The sequence below is a fragment of the Capricornis sumatraensis genome, chromosome 21 (genome assembly GCF_032405125.1).
Source record: "Capricornis sumatraensis isolate serow.1 chromosome 21, serow.2, whole genome shotgun sequence".
Classification (NCBI taxonomy): Eukaryota; Metazoa; Chordata; class Mammalia; order Artiodactyla; family Bovidae; genus Capricornis; species Capricornis sumatraensis.
The window spans coordinates 51,604,358-51,624,868 of NC_091089.1; the positions used below are offsets into that span (position 1 = coordinate 51,604,358).

A 20,511-nucleotide genomic window follows, 5' to 3' on the forward strand; every position below is an offset into this window, starting at 1 on the left:
AAAGAGTTGGACACTACTTAGCAACTGAACAACCAAATTAACTACTGAAGTGATGGGCAAACATAAGACTTCAATAAGTCATAGACATGTTATATAACTGAGTTTACATTTACCTTGAGTGTTCAGGTCAGTTCAGTTGTTCAGTAGTGTCCAACTCTTTGAGACCCCATGGACTGCAGCACACCAGGCCTCCCTGACCATCACCAACTCCTGGAGTTTACTCAAACTCATGCCCATTGAGTCAGGGATGCCATCCAACCATCTCATGTTCTGTTGTCCCCTTCTCCTCTCGCCTTCAATCTTTCCCAGCATCAGGGACTTTTCAAATGAGTCGGTTCTTCCCATTAGGTGGCCAAAGTATTGGAGTTTCAACTTCAACATCAGTCCTTCCAATGAACATTCAGGAATGATTTCCTTTAGGATGGACTGGTTGGATATCCTTGCAATCCAAGGAACTCTCAAGAGTCTTCTCCAACACCACAGTGCAAAAGCGTCAATTCATCGGTGCTCAGCTTTCTTTATAGTCCAACTCTCACATCCATACATGACCACTGGAAAAACCATAGCTTTGACTAGAGGGACCTTTCTTGGCAAAGTAATATCTCTGCTTTTTAATATGCTGTCTAGGTTGGTCATAACTTTCCTTCCAAGGAATAAGCATCTTTTTATTTCATGGTTGCCATCACCATCTGCAGTGATTTTGGAGCCCCCCAAAATTAAGTCTGCCACTGTTTCCTCATTTTTTCCCATGAAGTGATCGGACTGGATGCCATGATCTTCGTTTTCTGAATGTTGAACTTTAACCCAACTTTTTCACTCTTTCACTTTCATCAAGAGGCTCTTTAGTTCTTCTTCACTTTCTGCCATAAGGGTGGTGTCATATGCATATGTGAGGTTATTGATATTTCTCCCGGCAATCTTGATTCCAGCTTGTGCTTCTTCCAGTCCAGCCGTTTCTCATGATGTACTCTGTATAGAAGTTAAATAAGCAGGGTGACAACATACAGCCTTGACGTACTCCTTTTCCTATTTGGAACCAGTCTGTTGTTCCATGTCCAGTTCTAACTGTTGCTTCCTGACCTGCATACAGATTTCTCAAAAGGCAGGTTAGGTGGTCTGGTATTCTCATCTCTTGAAGGATTTTCCACAGTTTGTGGTGGTCCACACAATCAAAGGCTTTGGCATAGTCAAGAAAGCAGAAATGGATGTTTTTCTGGAACTCTCTTGCTTTTTCCATGATCCAGTGGATGTTGGCAATTTGATCTCTGTGTTCCTCTGCCTTTTCTAAAGCCAGCTTGAACATCTGGAAGCTCACGGTTCACGTATTGCTGAAGCCTGGCTTGGAGAATTTTGAGCATTACTTTACTAGCGTGTGAGATGAGTGCAATTGTGCAGTAGTTTGAGCATTCTTTGGCATTGCCTTTCTTTGGAATTGGAATGAAAACTGACCTTTTCCAGTCCTGTGGCCACTGCTGAGTTTTCCAAATCTGTTGGCATATTGAGTGCAGTACTTTCAGAGCATCACCTTTTAGGATTTGAAACAGCTCAACTAGAATTCCATCACCTCCACTAGCTTTGTTTGTAGTGATGCTTCCTAAGGCCCACTTGACTTCACATTCCAGGATGTCTGGCTCTAGGTGAGTGATCACATCATCATGATTATCTGGGTCGTGAAGATCTTTTTTGTACAGTTCTTCCGTGTATTCTTGCCACCTCTTCTTAATATCTTCTGCTTCTGTTAGGTCCATACCATTTCTGTCCTTTATCAAGCCCATCTTTGCATGAAATGTTCCCTTAGTATCTCTAATTTTCTTGACGAGATCTCCACAGTCTTTTCCATTCTGTTGTTTTCCTCTATTTTTTTGCACTGATCACTGAGGAAGGCTTCCTTATCTCTTCTTGCTATTCTTTGGAACTCTGCATTCACAGGGTGTATCTTTCCTTTTCTCCTTTGCTTTTCGCTTCTCTTCTTTTCACAGCTATTTGTAAGGCCTCCTCAGACAGCCATTTTGCTTTTTTGCATTTCTGTTTCTTGGGGATGGTCTTGATCTCTGTCTCCTGTACAATGTCACAAACCTCCATCCATAGTTCATCAGGCACTCTATCAGATCTAGTCCCTTAAATCTATTTCTCACTTCCACTGTATAATCGTAAGGGATTTGATTTAGGTCACACCCGAATGGTCTAGTGGTTTTCCCTACTTTCTTCAATTAAAGTCTGAATTTGGCAATAAGGAGTTCATGATCTGAGCCACAGTCAGCTCCTGGTCCTGAGGTAGCTGTCTTAGCTTTGGTATTTAATTACACACAAGTATTTACTGACAGTCTACGAATATAAGGTGCTCTGCTGCAGTGACACCCTCACATAAGTCAAGAAGCAGCTTATACTCTCAGGACTTGAGTGGTGACAATGAAAGGCCAAACAGTAAGGACCTATATAGGAAAAGTACCTAAAAAAGAGTGGGAATCTGCTTAGTTGCTCAGTTGTGTCCTACTCTTTGCCATCCCATGGACTGTAGCCCACCAGGCTCCTCTGTCCAAGGGATTGTCCAGGCAAGAAACTGGAGTGGGTTGCCATGCCCTCCTCCAGGGGATATTCCCAACCCAGGAATTGAACCCAGGTCTCTCACACTGCAGGCAGATTCTGTACCATCTGAGCCAGCAAGGAAGCCCAAGAATACTGCAGTGGGTAGCCTATCCCTTCTCCAGGGTATCTTTCCAACCCAGAAATCAAACCAGGGTCTCTTGCATTACAGGCAGATTCTTACTAGCTGCGATACCAGGGAAGCCCCAAATCAACTATATTTCAATTGAAAAATTTTTTAAATAGGGAAAAATGAAAAAACAAAAAAAGCCCAGATAGCAAAGGTCAAGAGTCAAAAGAACAGAGCTAAAGTGCAAACCAACATGACCTCTTTGCTATGTGATCTTAGACAAATAATTTAATAACTAGAAACAGCTCTTTACCAACTATATTAAAAAAGTAAAACCATTTATTTCACAAGGTTGCTATAAGAATAAAGTGAGATACATAAAAGTTGCTCTGTGAACTGTGAAGTTTTATTGTATATAGAACCAATGGAGGGAGAATGAGGCTTGAACCTAGTAATCATAAGACAAAGCAGAGTGTTAAGCGCCTCAGAAAAATCCACATCTAGCTGTGAGGTAGAAAAGGAAGTGTTTTGTGGAGAAGGTGGTACTTGAGATGAATCTTAAGGGATGGAGGGTCAGAAAACTTAACAGCAGAGAGAGGAGGAAGTAGGATTCTAGATTAGAAAGATAACCCCAAGCAAAAGTATAAAAAAGGAAGAAAGTCAGGCATGTAAAAAGCAGCAGAGTTTCTGCTAAAGTCTGGGAAACAATCAAATATAAATCTGGAAAAATTGAGAATAAACCAGAGAGGGCCCTCCCAAACTCTTTGAAGGTCCAGATGTATGGCTCACTACTCCTCTGGACCCCAGTTCTAACAAAAAGAGTCTCTTCTTCCTTTCCAGTTACAACAAAAACCTCACTGCTGAAAACTGTTGTATTCTTTGAAATAAGGCACCCTAATTCAAAGGAAATAATTTAAGCAAACCATACTATACATATCCTGCTATGAAAGGAAATGCTTTCTAAATCCAGGAAAAATTTAATCCCAATGAAAATGAATGTAATCCAAAAGGGTTTACAATTTACATTTGGCTTTAGCATCTCTCTCTCTTTTTTTTTTTTTTTTTGGTGAGGACCTTCCAAATCGTATCTTTCTCAAGCTAATATTAAAGAAAATTCTTTAACTACCAACGAAAAGATCATCAAACTAAAAGATGACACTACTAAAGTCAAATTTCCTTTGTCAACTCTTAGAGGAAAACATAGACAAAACACTCTGTGACACAAATCACAGCAAGATCCTCTATGACCTACCTCCTACAGTAATGGCAATAAAAACAAAACTAAACAAATGGGACCTAATTAAACTTAAAAGATTCTGCACAGCAAAGGAAACTATAAACAAAAAAATAACCCTCAGAATGGGAAAAAAAATAATAGCAAATGAAACAACTGACAAAGGGTTAATTTCAAAAACAGCTCATATAAATCAATCCCAGAAAAACAAACAACCCAATCAAAAAGTAGACAAAAGACCTAAACAGACATCTCTCCAAAGACATACAGATGACTAACAAACACATGAAAAGATGCTCAACTTCAACTCATTATTAGAGAAATTAAAATCAAAACCACAATGAGGTATCATCTCATACCAGTCAGAATGGCCATCATCAAAAAGTCTACAAACAATAAATGCTAGAGTGGGTGTGGAGAAAAGAGAACTCTCTTGCACTGTCCGTGGGAATGTAAACTGATACAGCTACTATGGAGAACAGTATGGAGATTTCTTAAAAAAACTAGGAATAAAACAACCATAAGACCCAGCGATCCCACTACTAGGCATGTTATCCTGAGGAAACCAAAAGTGAAAAAGACACGTGTTCCCTAATGCAGCTCTATTTATAATAGCTAAAACACAGAAGCAATCCAGATGTCCACTGACAGAGGAATGGATAAAGAAGCTGTGGTATATATATACAATGGAATATTACTCAGCCATAAAAAGGAATGCATCTGAGTCAGTCCTAATGAGGTGGATGAACCTAGAGCTATTATACAGAGTAAAATAAGTCAGAAAGAGAAATACAAATATCATATACTGTTTAGATTTAGAATTTAGAAAGAATTTAGAAAGATAGTAGTACTGATGAGCCTATTTGCAGAGCAGCTATGAAGACACAGACACTGAGAACAGACTTACGGACACAGCCTGAAGGGGAGGAAGGAGAGGGTGGGAGGTATGAAGAGAGTAACATGGAAACATACATTACCAAATGTAAAATAGAAAGCCAATGGGAATTTGCTGTATGACTGAGGGAACTCAAACGGGGATTTGGTAACAACCTAGAGCAATGGTTTGGGGAGGGAGGTGGGAGGGACGTTCAGGTGGGAGGGGACAAGGGTAAATCAATGGCTGATTCATGTTGATGTTTGGTAGAAACCAATCCAATACTGTAGAGCAATTATCCTTCAATTAAAAACAAATAAATTTTTAAAATATTTCCTTTGTCAACTTGATTGACTTTCATGGAGTGTAGCTTAATTCAAAATTACATGGCTATGACTGTTCTCTTTTTTTAATTTATTTTTTTATTGAAGGATAACTGCTTCACAGAACGTTGTTGTTTTCTGTTAAACCTCAGCATGAATCAGTCAAAGGTATACATATATCCCCTCCCTTTTGAACCTCCCTCTCATTAAGTTTCTTTTTTGCACAAAATACGTAAGTGTGCTTTTTAGAAGAAAAATATCCTTTGGTTGTTTTTTTTTTTCAATCTTTTGGGCCACATACTATAAAATAATAAATTACTCCATCACTTATACTTTTACATGAATAGTTTTAAGAAGACTTAAGAAGCTATGCAAAATGCTTTATCACTATAGGCACACAAAAATCCTAAGTCTATTTTAATGCCCTTAGCTGAATACTAAACTTCTTAATGGTAGGGGAAAAGATTAGAGAATCATTCAAAATTTTGTGGAAATAGTCTTAAGAGATTATCTATTCCAACTTTGATAGACATTTGCGAGACAAACTGGCAACTTCTTTCTGATATGCAGAGTATATCTGAAATTAAAAAGTCTTTTGGCACCCAGTACAGATGACATCATATACCATACTGGACTTCTTTCTTTATGATGACATATAACTGCAAGAAAAATCAAGAACTATACACATCTTTGAAAAACTGTAAAGTATTGTCATTGTTCCAAAGAAAGCAGTTAATGAATTTATCCTATCTCCTCCAACCATACTGGAGAGTACTAGAAAATACTCAGCTTTTGAACACTAACACTAGTTTAATGACTGAAAAGAGAAAACACTGGGAATTTCCCAGTGGTCCAGTGGTTAGGATTCTGGACTCTCACTGCCAAGCAACCAGGTTCAGTTCCTGGTCGGAGAACTAAAAATCCCACATGCCATGTGGCCAAAAGAAAAACTACTAACAGATTAATCAAGCCTTTCCATGGAACACACAAAGCCCCTCCTGTGCTGCCTTTAGAGACCACACAAGAGCAAGCCTTGAAAGCCTCCTTATCTGAAACAATGAGGGCCACAAGAGGGGTGACTCGGAGAATGAACCTCTATAGATCTGATGGTCAAGGCAGCATGCTCAGCACCAGAGACAAAGCCAAGAGTGATTACAAATGTACAACTTATAATACTAAAAGAAGTCAAAAGAAGACAACCTAGAACAGAGGTCTTTCAATCCAAAGAGGTTCCTGAGACTAATCATCTCATAAATTATCACACAGTACTCCATTTTCCTATCAAACTGACACCCTGGCTAGAGTGTGGAGAGCGTGTCACTGCCTAATTCAGCTGCAGAACTCAGCTCCATTTAAAATTCCTTCAGACAGCTGAACTCTTCACTGTGTAATTAAGTGGACCATACATGGTTTCTTAAGTAAGAGCACCCACACAGACCTTACAACTGCCAAAGCGCCAGCCTAGTTTTTGTTTCTCCTTCAGAACAAAGCACAAGTTCAGCTGACGTAACCTCACATGACCTAGGTCCTCTGGTATTTCTAGTCTCTTTTAAGTCAAAACACTGTGAAGCAGAAATGAGGCTTTACTGGATGATGGGAAAGGATTCTTCAGTTAATGAAATTTGCTTCCAATCTGACAAAATTCATGCTTGTGCCACTTCAGAATTTATTACAAGCCTCTTCAAAATGTGCTAATTTGTCACCAAACAAAGGAAACACTGTGTATAATAAAAAAACTACACTTAATTAGTCATATAAAATCCTACTCAAGAAAGCCCCTAAAATAGAACAATTTCCTCATAAAACGTAAGTGATAAAAAGTTTCCAAGAGCATAACTGTATTTATTTTGCACAGCTAGAATGCATACAATATGCATGTTTATATTCTTCTCGAAAAATGCTATCTTATAGGTTAACAATCTATGCATGATTTGCATATCCACTTCCTTGTATAAATCAGTGCACCAAATGAAAAAATTCTCTATAAATTATAATTTCCGGTATTTCACATTCAACCAGCTACACAGATGCAATATAACAGTACTGGCAGCCAAGTGAACAGAATTTCTTATGACTAATTGGACAAAACCTACTACATACACCACAGAACTGACAAATTCTGGTAAGACTTACTTGCTACTCCTGATGCCAGTCCATAGAGCAGTCCTCCCCCATCCGACTGCTGAGGCAACACATGCGTTCCTGGAGGAGGCGGCTTTTCCTGTCTGATGAAGTTATACAATAAGGTTTTCACAAGTTTGCTGGTGTATGGAAGACTACACAAAAAGAAAAAAAAAAGATAAATAAAATAAACTCATATTTTGGGGAGTCAACTGACTCTATTGTGATAAATATAATCTATTGACATAAAAGGGATTAGCACAATTCAAAGAAAATCTAGCACTGTCACAAAACAGAGACGGTTATGGGCTTTGAGATCAGACTTCAGGTTGAATGAATTCTGGCTTTCCTCTTACTGTGCTGTATGTTATTCATCATATCATTTCAACTCTTAAGCTTCAGTTACTTTATTTGTAGTCAGTACAACAGGTGAGATATTACAAATTCAGTATATAATACAGTATTCGACACTTGAAGGGAGGTAGTAACAGAATCAATAGGAAAAAGCAAGAGTTAAAAAATACAGAAACTGATGTGAACAGTAATATTTGACTTAACCCAATATATCCAAAATATTCAACATACAACCAATATAATTATTGAACCTTACATTTTTTAAAATAAATAAAAATATGAAATCATTCAATCTATGCATGCATACAAAAATATATCCATACATATACAGACTTTTGTTTTCAATGTTAAGACTCTATCTTTCAGTAATGGATGGAGAGGAGAAGGGAGAGAAAATAGGTTAAAAGGAAAATGTGTTCATAAATTAGTGATGAATCAATTCCTGCAAGCTGGGGAAAGCTTTTAAACAGGCTCTTGAGCCAATGCTTAAGGCCTTTTCATCTCTATTATTAGTGATTTTCAAATGTGTTCCAGAAGAGTCCTGAAGGATTCTGTGAATGTGCCATAGGTATAATCAAGGTGGCAAGAGGGATGTGAGAAAGACAAAGGCATGTGTGTGTGTGTCATGCCTAGCATACAATAAATATTTGCGGCCTAAATTAAAGGAGGGATGGTCAGTGAAGCAGCTGCCAGGGAAGTCCAAACACATGGTTATGAAGCATACACTGTATAGTAGTTTCAATGGAGCTAATGGGAACGGGAAGCTAGAAATAATTTCAGTGAACAAATAAGACTGGATGACTCCTTAAGACATACAGAATGACGCAGCAGGAAGAAAAAGAGGACTTCACAGTTTCAACTCTATAAAGAAACCACCAGAGAAGGTAAAGAAGCTGGAGGATGAAGGGGGTGGGGAGGATGGCTATTTTAGCCAGGAGAGCACATCCTTATGGGATCAGTCTGAAGTTCTGATGGAACAACCAGAGGAAATGTCTGTTTGGAGATATGGAACAACACTAAGAAAAGAGGACAAGACAAGAACTATAGATAAATACAATAAAGAACTTGACAAATTTAAAATAGAAACATACCATCGACCTCGCATCAAATACTTGTGACTGATGCTCTGTCGCAAAACTTCCTTGTGGAAGAGTTGGCAAGAAAGGAAAACCACCATTGTTGACACAGCTTCTACTGATATTTCATACGTAATATCTCTGAAAAAACAAGAAACAAAGCAGAATAATGATCAGTTAGGAAGATATTGCTCTTTTCTAAGTAAACTATACATTTAAAAATAAAATCAAAATATTCAACGTTTCTGGATTATTTTAAAAATACTAATATGCTTAATATAAAAACTAAGTCAAGTAAAAATATGGAACCTTTCCTTGTCATTAGTTCTTGTAATGGGTGAAATATCTCATTACTTTCTTATTTTCCAGTTCCATCTACTGATGAATGACAAGTATATTAGCGTATAATGGAAATAACTGAGAGCAAAGATCCACTCTAAAGCCCGTATGTTTACCCCTGTTTAGCTATAACACAGAAACAAACATTCAGATTGTAAAACCAAAGAGAAGTCACAGGGTAGGGACGACAACAATGACTTTCTGAGTTGATATTCCCTTTATAATAAGAACAATGGTAAACTCTAGATCTTCTCTTTAAGAGTGTACGGTCTCAAGGCCAACTCTGCCTGTTCAGCAAAATATGAATAGTAAACAAGTTATCCTTTTCTTAAGCACATTTCTTTTACGAAAGACTACTACTGTCCTCCAAAAATCATTAACCCCTTTTAGAAACAAACCTCAGATCAAATAAAAAGGAAACAATTTCAGCTGAGTAGGGAGCACAAACAGGAACAAATGCATCAAAATTTTTCAATTATTGCAAAACTTTAAACACAATTATCAGGCAAAACAGTAACGTGTTAGACCAGGAAAGTGAAGATCTCAACAACACAACAAAAAGAGTAACAGCTCCAAAAAAAAAAATCAAAATATTTTTACAGAACTGAAATATTCATGCAAAGTGCAAAGAAAACACTTAACACCTACTTACAGGAAGCTCATCAAGCAAATTAAAGATGATTTTATTCTAGAAATGGGCAAGCTTACCAGATTTTTAGACTTCCCTGCAGGAGACCCAGGTTCGATCTCTGGGTCGGGAAGATCCCCTAGAGAAGGGAATGCGTACCCACTCCAGTATTATTGCCTGGAGAATTCCATGGATGGAGGATCCTGGCAGGTTAATGGGGTCGCAAAGAGTCAGGTACAATTGAGTGGCTAACACTTCCACTTTTCACTTTCACCAGATTTTTAAGTTCTATCAAATATATATGGAGTTCATATGGATAGAAATATCTTTTGGAAGTATACAAAATAAAACCCAAAAGAATAAATCTCATTTCTGCTCAGAAATGTAATACAGTATGACACTTCTCTTTCCTGAAATTTCCATAAATATTATTGTAAATACTAACCACATTAAAGGCAATTCTTTTATTCCCTCTTATTTCTCAAAATGAATCAAAAACAGTCCTGATGTGCTGTGTTATGGTTCATTAATTCTTTGCTAATGATGATTTAGGTGCAAAGCCCAAAGGATTTTGAATCACAACAATCATTTATTCATACAGCCCATGCCCACCAGGAATCTATACTCTATAGTCAGGGCTTGAAGACAAATCCTGAAGAACAAATATCCTGCCACCGGGTACAGTAATCTGGATAGGTGACTACCTCCAATATATTTGTTAATGTATTCAGTCATTGCATCAATAATTTAAAATAAAAAACACTAGTGGTTTACAATTCAATATCTTACTCTAGGTCCCAGAACCAGGAAGAAATGGTTATCCTTTGTCTAAACTAAAGACTATGGTTACTAATAAATACTAGATGTAACAACCTTAAGGAAAGACTATAGATTTAGAACAAAAGGCTGTTCTCCTTTGAAATTATTTGGGCCTAACAACTTCACAAATGGGACAACAGGAAAAGTTTCAACCCTTGGACCATCCTCTCTTGCCACAGAATTTTGCAAAGAGGTTTTGATGTTGGAAGGTAGGGAAAGCTGGTAGCATAAAAGAGTACTGACTCAAAATGACATTTTCATATCAAACTGAAAATCCATTCCTCAAAATTCTTAAATGAATGAAACTAAGTAATCCTTCCTGTGTGCTTCATGTGCTGTGCTGTGCTTAGTCGCTCAGTCGTGTCTGACTCTTTGCGACCTGCCAAGCTTCTCTGTCCATGGGGATTCTCCGGGCAAGAATACTGGAGTGGGTTGCCTTGGATCTCTCAGGGGATCTTCCCAACCCAGGGATCAAACCCAGGTCTCCCGCACTGCAGGTGGATTCTTTACCATCTGAGCCACTGGTGTGTTTCACAGATCCACAGATAAAAACTCAATGTGTTTATCATATTGTATTCCAGTTGATACATCATTCAACAAATATTTATAAAGAATTTATTCTTACTATGTCTAAACAGGCATTATATTACACATTAATAAATTGTACACATTGGAGATACATCCATTAACAACAAATAACCTCTGTGGATGTTACACTTCAGTGGAAAAAAAAGAACTCAAGTAATAATTACTCCAAAAAGGATCATAAAGAAAAAAGAGCAAGTAACAAGAAGAAAAGATTATACAGTACTCCAATCTTAACTGTAGGATCAAAGAAAAGCTCCTCTGAAAAAGCAACATTAAGACCTAAAGTGTAAGAGGCAATGATTTATAGTCAAGTCTATCTTTCTTACCAGAATACATGAGATTTTAGCTAGGGATTCTTTTGTTTTTTAGTTGTTTGTATTCCCAACTCGAGTTCATAATAGGCATTCAATGGATAAAGGATAGAGAGACAAGAGGGATCTCTATTGCTCTAATTTTGATTGGAACTAACTGGAACATCCTGAATAGTCAAAAGAATAGCATGCCAGGCATACAAAACTTAGAATAGCAAAAAAAAGCAAGAAAGAAACACATTGAGGTCATATAATACACAATCATAATACAAAAGGAATACTCATTCCAATAAAAATGCGAAGGGACTTTCATGAAAAAAACGATCCAGAATACCACTAACCGACTTATTAGAGAATATCTTATTCATCCTGTTGGTCAGCACTCATTTATTAGTATTAAAACACTAATAAAGGGCAAACAGGATGACTGAATGGAATTGAATGACAAAATATCACAAACATAATTCTACACAGGTTAATTACAACTAAAATTCTCACTGAGCTTCTTTCAGAAACTGTAACATTTTTGAAAGAATAAACACATAGCTAAGTCAACCTTGAAACTGAAAAGAGAAGAGAGGAACTTCCCCTATGAGATATCAAGCCATGTTACACAGCTGTAGCAATAAAAACAGTATGGTATTTGACAATACACAGACAAAAAAAGAAGACAAACCAATGGAATTCAACTGAGAACTGAGTGTACAGGACAAACCTGTGTTTCTAGAGAAATGTACAATAAAATGGATCCACAAATCAACAGAGAACAGATTGTGCACATGACTACTGTTGCTCAGTCGCTAAGTCACGCCTGACTTTTTGCATCCCCATGGACTGCAGCACGCTAACCTTCCCTGCTCTTCACTATCTGCTGGAGTTTGCTCAAATTTATGTCCATTGAGTCGGTGATGCCATCCAACCATCTCGTCCCTGTCATCCCCTTCTCCTCCTGCCTTCAATCTTTCCCAGAATCAGGGTCTTTTCCAATGAGTCACTTCTTCGCATCAGATGGCCACAGTACTGAAGCTTCAGCATCAGTCCTTTCAACGAATATTTAGGATTGACTTCCTTTAAGATTGACTGGTTTGATCTCCTTGTGTCCAAGGGACTCTCAAGAGTCTTCTCCAGCACCACAATTTGAAAGCATCAATTCTTCGGTGCTCAACCTTTTTTATGGTCCAACTCTCACATCCATACATGACTACTGGAAGAACCATAGCTTCGACTATACACACCTTTGTCAGCAAAGTGATCTCTCTGCTTTCTAATATGCAGTCTATGTTTGTCATAGCTCCTTTCCAAGGAGCAAGCGTCTCAACTTCAGGGCTGCAGTCACTGTTCACAGTGATTTTGGGGCCCAAGAATATAAAGCCTCTCATTGTTTCTACTTTTTCCCCTTCTATTTGCCATGGAGTGATGGGATTGGATGCCATGATCTTCATTTTTTTAATGTTGAGTTTTAAGCCAGCTTTTTAACTCTCATCTTTCATCCTCATCAAGAGACTCTTTAGTTCCTGTTCACTTATTCACTACTGTATCTCTGGCATCTTGTGGCTGGCCACAAGTACACACATACTTGTAGAATAGTCTCATTTCTTATTGTACTTGTCACATTCTAACATTATATATTAGTTTCTTTACCTACCCTTCCCACAACTACAATCTATGTCTTATTCATGTACCCACCTTAAGGCCTTTCCTCTGCTGTGCCTCTGCTTTAGAAGCTCTCCCATCACAGAGTGACAGGATTCCCTCTCTGACTTTGGGTTTCTATTAAAAGGTTCACTTCATAAGGAGCCTTCCTGTACAATCTTGGCTAAGATACCATGATATTACTTTTTTCCACTGTACTTGTCACATTCTAACATTATATATAAATTTGCTTATTGTCTGTCCTATCCAACCCACAAGTAGAACTATGTCTTATTCACAACTGTATCTCTGGCACCACTGACTGGCCACAAGTACACACATACTTGTTGAGTAGTCTCTTTGTGCTTGTGTGCCCAGTGAGAAATTAATTTTGGGTTTACCAAAACCAAGAAAAATACATTCCTTGATGCACAAACTTTACATGACAAAAAAATATCTGAAACTCACAGCTTCTAAACCCTATTTTATGATTCAGTGCTCTGCACAAAAATTCACACACACACATACAGAAGAATTCACACACACACACACACACACACACACACACACACAGAGGAATCCCCTGGCAGTCCAGCAGGGCTCCATACTTCCACTGTGCAGCTGGTGCAGGTGTGATTCTTAGTTGGGGAACCAAGATCCCAAGTGCCACACAGCATGTCTCCCGCCCAAATAATTCACTAGACTCCTAGGGCCACAGTTAGAGAACTAGTAGCAACAGCAAAAATATTACTGAACATATTTTCATTTACTCCATTTTCTATCATAAGCGGTACTAAAAATAACTAGTATTTTAAAAGTCAGCTTCAAAATAAGGAACACAGATTTGGGTTCTACCAATAACCTCAGATATACAGATGACACCACCTTTATGGCAGAAAGCAAAGAGGCATTAAAGAGTGTGTTGATGAAGGTGAAGGAGGAGAGTTAAAAAGCTGGCTTAAAACTCAACATTCAAAAAAACGAAGATCATAGCATCTGGTCCCATCAGTTCATGGAAAACAGATGGGGAAACAATGGAAACAGTGACAGACTTTATTTTCTTGGGCTCCAAAATCGCTGCAGAAGGTGACTGCAGCCATGAAATGGAAAGATGCTTGGGCTTCTTGGAAGAAAAGCTATGCTAAACCTAGACAACATATTAAAAAGCAGAGATATTACTTTGCCAACAAAGGTCTGTATGCTCAGAGCTATGGTTTTTACAGTAGTCATGTATGGATGTGAGAGGTGAGCCATAAAGAAGGTTGAGTACCAAAGAATTGATGCTTTTGAACTGTGGTGTGGGAGAAGACTCTTGAGAGTCCCTTGGACTGCAAGGAGATCCAACCAGTTAATCCTAAAGGAAATCAACTCTGAAAATTCATTGGAAGGACTGATACTGAAGATAAAGCTCCAATACTGTGGCCATCTGATGCGAAGAAGTGACTCATTAGAAAAGACCTTGATGCTGGGAAAGATTGAAGGCAGGAGGAGAAGGGGATGACAGAGGATGAGATGGTTGGATGGCATCACCGACTCCACAGACATGTGCGGGAGATGCTGAGGGACAGGGAAGCCTGGTGTGCTTCAGTCCATGGGGTTGCAAAGAGTGGGACACGACTGAGCAACTGAACAATGGGGGGAAATGATCTAGATAGAAAAACCTCTGAAATAGTCACTTAAATACATTTTGAAGGCACACATGGATAAAATGTAACTATCCATCAATTATCTATCTATTTACCATGTTTCTTCAATTTCCCAAGTCTGTGTGAGGCCTCAAGCTCCCTCTATGCTCACCTCCAAACTGCTTGGCTGACTCATATTGTCATTCAAAACTTTGCACTAGCTTCACCTTTTCCAGAAAACCCACAACCATAAAGCTTCTCATACTCTATATCATACAAGAAAATATTTGCTGAACCCAAAAGTATCAACTAATATTAGAAAATAATGAAAATGTAATAAGACACCACTTACACATTAACTTACAGAACTATATAATATTTGAAGAGCTAACAGGATTTAAGACTACTTCCATTTCCAGCAGTGATGGACAGAAAATTCAGAAGACTATTCCTGATGAAGTCAACAAAAATCACTGATGGAGGGTCTGGAAGGGCATGTTCTAAAAAGACCAAACAGCTAGTAAAATATGAAGAATTATTAATACAAGGCCAAGACTGAGGCATTAGGAAAACCTAAAGAGGTCAGCTTGACTTCTGAAACTGCTTTGGCCTTGGGATGTTTCCTGATCCATAAGCGGTGGTTGGGAATCTGAGCAGTGCTTGTGACAGGGTTGACAGTCTAGGGGACAAAAGCTGGAGTCCAAGGCTGTCCAGGGAGCAAGCTGCAGAAATCCACTCCCCATACAGGGCAGCGATTCTCAAGGGGATCCTGAAATCAACAGTCTCATGGACTGGAACTGAGCTTTAAGCTCCCTGGGTGGCCAGGAAAATTCTGAAACAGAATTAAGAAGAATCCAAGGCACCCAGAGAAACAGACAATCCTCTCTGAAGAAAGATAAAATCATCCTATCATATTATTTTTACAACTCTACAAACACAAAAACTAGCAAACAATCAAAAAGGGCAAATAAAGAGAGAAGACTACATGAACAAGAAGCACAATACACTTACAAAACAAAGAAACCTCTATCAATAGTAATTAATTCATGATTGGGAACTCATGTACACCCATGGTGGATTCATGTCAATGTATGATTTAATAAAGAATTAAAAAAAAAAAAACGAAAAAAGGAAAAAGAAAAAATCGTAATTAATTACCAAACACAAATACACTTGTTCTACTTATGGAATAAAAACCAAATTTATCAAATCAAAATTTTCTCAAGGATCTGTAAACTATATAAATATAGCAGGCTTTTTTTTTAAGTGCTAGAAAAAAATGTCTTGAGCTGAAAAAAACAACAGCCAAATTTTAAAACTTGATTTTTAAAAATAAGTAAATAAATAAGAAAGGAAAAAAGGAGAGAAGAGGGACGCAAGAAGAGAAGCGGGAGGGAGGGAGGAAGGAAGGAAGGAGGGAAAGAAATAACCTCTATAAACGGGTTTAACAGCAGATTATTTAGACTCAGCTGAAGAGAGATTCAGTGATTTGGACATTAAGTCATAAGAAATAACCCAGGATAAAGTACAGAGAGACAACAAGATGATGTTAAGAGGCATTTGTTTCCATATCAGAGCTATTATGAAAAAGTATTTTTAAAAGACTTATAAACACTTGCATATAAGTCATCTGCAAACACTTATTTTCAATTCTTGTAGGTGGATGCCTGAAAATAAAATTGCTAGATGAGAGAAGTGGATGTTTGACTTCACGAGAAACTGTCAAACCTTTCCTCAAACTGGTTGTACCATTTTATATATCACAGCAATTTTTTATACAGATTTTAATTTTCAAAACAGCTTGAGGTTCTCAGCAACACTGAAGATACAGAGAATTCCCATATATCCCTTGCCCCCACAGATGTGTAGCCTCCTCCACCACTCCAGAGTAGCATATATGTTAAAAATGATTAACTAACATTGACAAATTATCATCACCCAGAGTCCATAATTTATATTACAGTTCACTATTGCCATGTGACTTCTACAATCACAATAAATTTTGACAAATGTAATAACATGTACCCATGATTACAGTATCATACAGAACAGTTTCATTGCTCTAAAAATACCCCATATTCTATATCCTTCCCTCCCCCCAAAACCTTGGACAACACTTATTTTAGTGGTATTGATAGTGGTAGTGGTATCTATATTTTAGTGGTAGTGATATCTTACTATACCTTTAATTTGCATTTTCTAATGGTTAATAACATCAAAACTCAATATGTTTACTGGCCATTTACAGATCCTTATTGTGAAGTATCAATTTAAATCTTCTGTTCATTTTTAATTGGGTTATTTGCCTAATTATTTTTAAATTGTAAGAGATCTTTATATATTCAAGACTAAATTCTTTTTTTAGTTATGTTTCAGAGACATTTTCTCCCATCTGTGGCGTGACTGTTCTTTTCTGAATAGTCTCTTTTGAGGAGGCAGGATTTTTATTTTTGAAGAAGTTTAACTTATCAAAACTTTCCTTTTTTGCCTATTGCTTTCTGTATCCTTTCTAAGTTTTCTTTGCCTAAACCAAGACTGTGTGTATTATTCTGTGTTACACGTGAAGGTAGAAGTTAAAGTTTTCTTTGTTTCGTTTTCTCGTATAATTATCTTTTCCAGCACTAATAGTTTAAAAACATTCCCCTCCCCAATTGAATAGTTTTGCTGTTTTTCTTAAAAAAAAAATTGGCCACAGAAGTGCAGGTCTATTTCTTGGCTCCCTCCAGGGCTTCCCTAGTGGCTCAGATGGTAAAGAATCTGCCTGCAAGGCCAGGAACTCAGGTTCCACCCCTGAATCAGAAAGATCCCCTGGAGAAGATAATGGCTACCCAATCCAGTATTCCTGCCTTGGAAATCCCATGGAGAGAGAAGCCTGGCAGCCTACAATCCATGGGGTCACAAAAGATTCGAATACAACTGGGTGACTAACACTTTTTCACTAAACTCATCCACTGATTGTCTATTATTTGGTCAATACCATATTACCTTCAAAACGGTAGCTTTGGGCTTCCCTGGAGGTCCATATGGTTAAGAATCAGTCTAGCAGTGCAAGGGAGCACCAGTTTGATCCCTGGACTGGGAAGATTCCACCTGCCATGGAACCACAAGCCCACGCACCACAACTCCTGACTGCAACAACAGAAGCCACCACGGTGCTAAGCCTGGGCACCGAAACAAAGACTAGTCCCCACTTTCCACAACTAGAGGAAGCCCACGCACAGCAACAAAGACCCACCACAGCCAAAACAAGAACTCAACCTCAAAAGCAAAAACACAACTGTAGCTTTAGAGCACAGTGGGAAGAGACAGATGTAAGTATTCCATTTGTTCCTCTTTTTCAATTATCTCCTCAGATACTCTAGGTTCTTTACCCTTCCCAGTACATTTTAGAATCAGCTTGTCAGTGTCTAGGAAAAAAACAAACAAAAAACATGGTACAAATGTGATAAATGGACTCTGTAGCTCAATCTGGGTGATACTGACATCTTAACAACATTGAGTCTTCCAATTCATGAACACAAGGTATGTCTACCTTTTGGTCTTCTTTGATTTCACTGAGCAATGCTTTTTAGTTATCAGTGTGTAAGTTGTACACATATTTGTTGAATTTACTATTTCATGTTTTCACATTGTTTTAAAACGGAAGTTTTAAAGTTTTAGTTTCCAGTTGTTTGCTACTAGTATGTGATTTCTGTATAATTATCTTGTAAACTGTAAACTTGCTAAACTCACTTTTCAGCTCAAGTAGCTTTTCTGTGTTCTCATGGCCCTCTACATAAACAATCACGTTGCCAGCAAATAAAGACAGTTTTACTTTTTCTTTTCCAATCTCTATGCCTTTTATTCTTTGTTTTGTTTCCTTGAACTGTCTAGGGCCTCATATAATAGCAAACAGAAATGCTTAGAGCAAACACCCTTGACTTTTTTCTAATCACAGAGGAGGTAAAGCTTTCAGTTCAGTTCAGTTCAGTTGCTCAGTCGTGTCCGACTCTTTGCGACCCCATGAATCGCAGCACGCCAGGCCTCCCTGTCCATCACCAACTCCCGGAGTTCACTCAGATTCACGTCCATCGAGTCGGTGATGCCACCCAGCCATCTCATCCTTGGTCGTCCCCTTCTCCTCCTGCCCCCAATCCCCCCCAGCATCATAGTCTTTTCCAATGAATCAACTCTTCACATGAGGTGGCCAAAGTACTGGAGTTTCAGCTTTAGCATCATTCCTTCCAAAGAAATCCCAGGGCTGATCTCCTTCAGAATGGACTGGTTGGATCTCCTTGCAGTCCAAGGGACTCTCAAGAGTCTTCTCCAACACCACAGTTCAAAAGCAGCAATTCTTTGGCGCTCAGCCTTCTTCACAGTCCAACTTTCACATCCATACATGACCACAAGAAAAACCATAGCCTTGACTATATGGACCTTAGTCGGCAAAGTAATGTCTCTGCTTTTGAACATGCTGTCTAGGTTGGTCATAACTTTTCTTCCAAGGAATAAGCGTCTTTTAATTTCATGGCTGCAGTCACCATCTGCAGTGATTTTGGAGCCCAAAAAAATAAAGTCTGACACTGTTTCCACTGTTTCCCCATCTATTTCCCATGAAGTGATGGGACCAGATGCCATGATCTTCGTTTTCTGAATGTTGAGCTTTAAGCCAACTTTTTCACTCTCCTCTTTCACTTTCATCAAGAGGCTTTTTAGTTCCTCTTCACTTTCTGCCATAAGGGTGGTGTCATATGCATATCTGAGGTGATTGATATTTCTCCCGGCAATCTTGATTCCAGCTTGTGTTTCTTTCAGTCCAGCGTTTCTCATGATGTACTCTGCATAGAAGTTAAATAAGCAGGGTGACAATAGACAGCCTTGACGTACTCCTTTTCCTATTTGGAACCAGTCTGTTGTTCCATGTCCAGTTCTAACTGTTGCTTCCTGACCTGCATACAGATTTCTCAAGAGGCAGGTTAGGTGGTCTGGTATTCTCATCTCTTTCAGAATTTTCCACAGTTTATTGTGATCCACACAGTCAAGGCTTTGGCATAGTCAATAAAGCAGAAATAGATGTTTTTCTGGAACTCTCTTGCTTTTTCCATGATCCAGCAGATGTTGGCAATTTGATCTCTGGTTCCTCTGCCTTTTCTAAAACCAGCTTGAACATCTGGAAGTTCACGGTTCACATATTGCTGAAGCCTGGCTTGGAGAATTTTGAGCATTACTTTACTAGCGTGTGAGATGAGTGCAATTGTGCAGTAGTTTGAGCATTCTTTGGCATTGCCTTTCTTTGGGATTGGAATGAAAACTGACCCTTTCCAGTCCTGTGGCCACTGCTGAGTTTTCCAAATTTGTTGGCATATTGAGTGCAGTACTTTCAAAGCATCATCTTTCAGGATTTGAAATAGCTCAACTGGAATTCCATCACCTCCACTAGCTTTGTTCTTAGTGACGCTTTCTAAGGCCCACTTGACTTCACATTCCAGGATGTCTGGCTCTAGATGAGTGATCACACCATCGTGATTATCTGGGTCATGAAGATCTTTTTTGTACAGTTCTTCTGTGTATTCTTGCCACCTCTTCTTAATATCTTCTGCTTCTGTTAGGTCCATACCATTTCTGTCCTTGATCGAGCCCATCTTTGCATGAAATGTTCCCTTGGTATCTCTAATTTTCTTGAAGAGATCTCTAGTCTTTTCCATTCTGTTCTTTTCCTCTATTTCTTTGCACTGATCGCTGAAGGGGGCTTTCTTAGTTTCTCATAATTGTGTGTGATGTTAACTGCAGGTTTTTCATGGATGCCCTTCATCTAGTTGAAGATGTTTCTTCCTAGTTTGCTGAGAGTCTTTTTTTCCATGAATAGATGTTGAATTTGGTCATACGCTTTTTCCACATTTACTGAGACAATCAAATAGCTTTTCTATTTTATTAATGTGGCATACTGATTCTCAA

The 20,511-nt window shown here is 38.3% G+C and overlaps 1 protein-coding gene across 2 annotated transcripts in view; it reads right to left on the minus strand.

The window, feature by feature from the left end:
* The window catches only part of DYM (dymeclin), a 391,990-nt gene that overhangs the window by 281,425 nt on the left and 90,054 nt on the right, over nucleotides 1-20,511 (minus strand). For both annotated transcript variants that reach the window (XM_068994002.1, XM_068994001.1), the window contains exons 7-8: nucleotides 8,651-8,776; nucleotides 7,218-7,360 (exon numbers count right to left, since the gene is read on the minus strand). In XM_068994002.1, coding sequence (XP_068850103.1) covers nucleotides 7,218-7,360; nucleotides 8,651-8,776 — 269 coding nt within the window. The remainder of the gene's footprint in view (nucleotides 1-7,217; nucleotides 7,361-8,650; nucleotides 8,777-20,511) is intronic.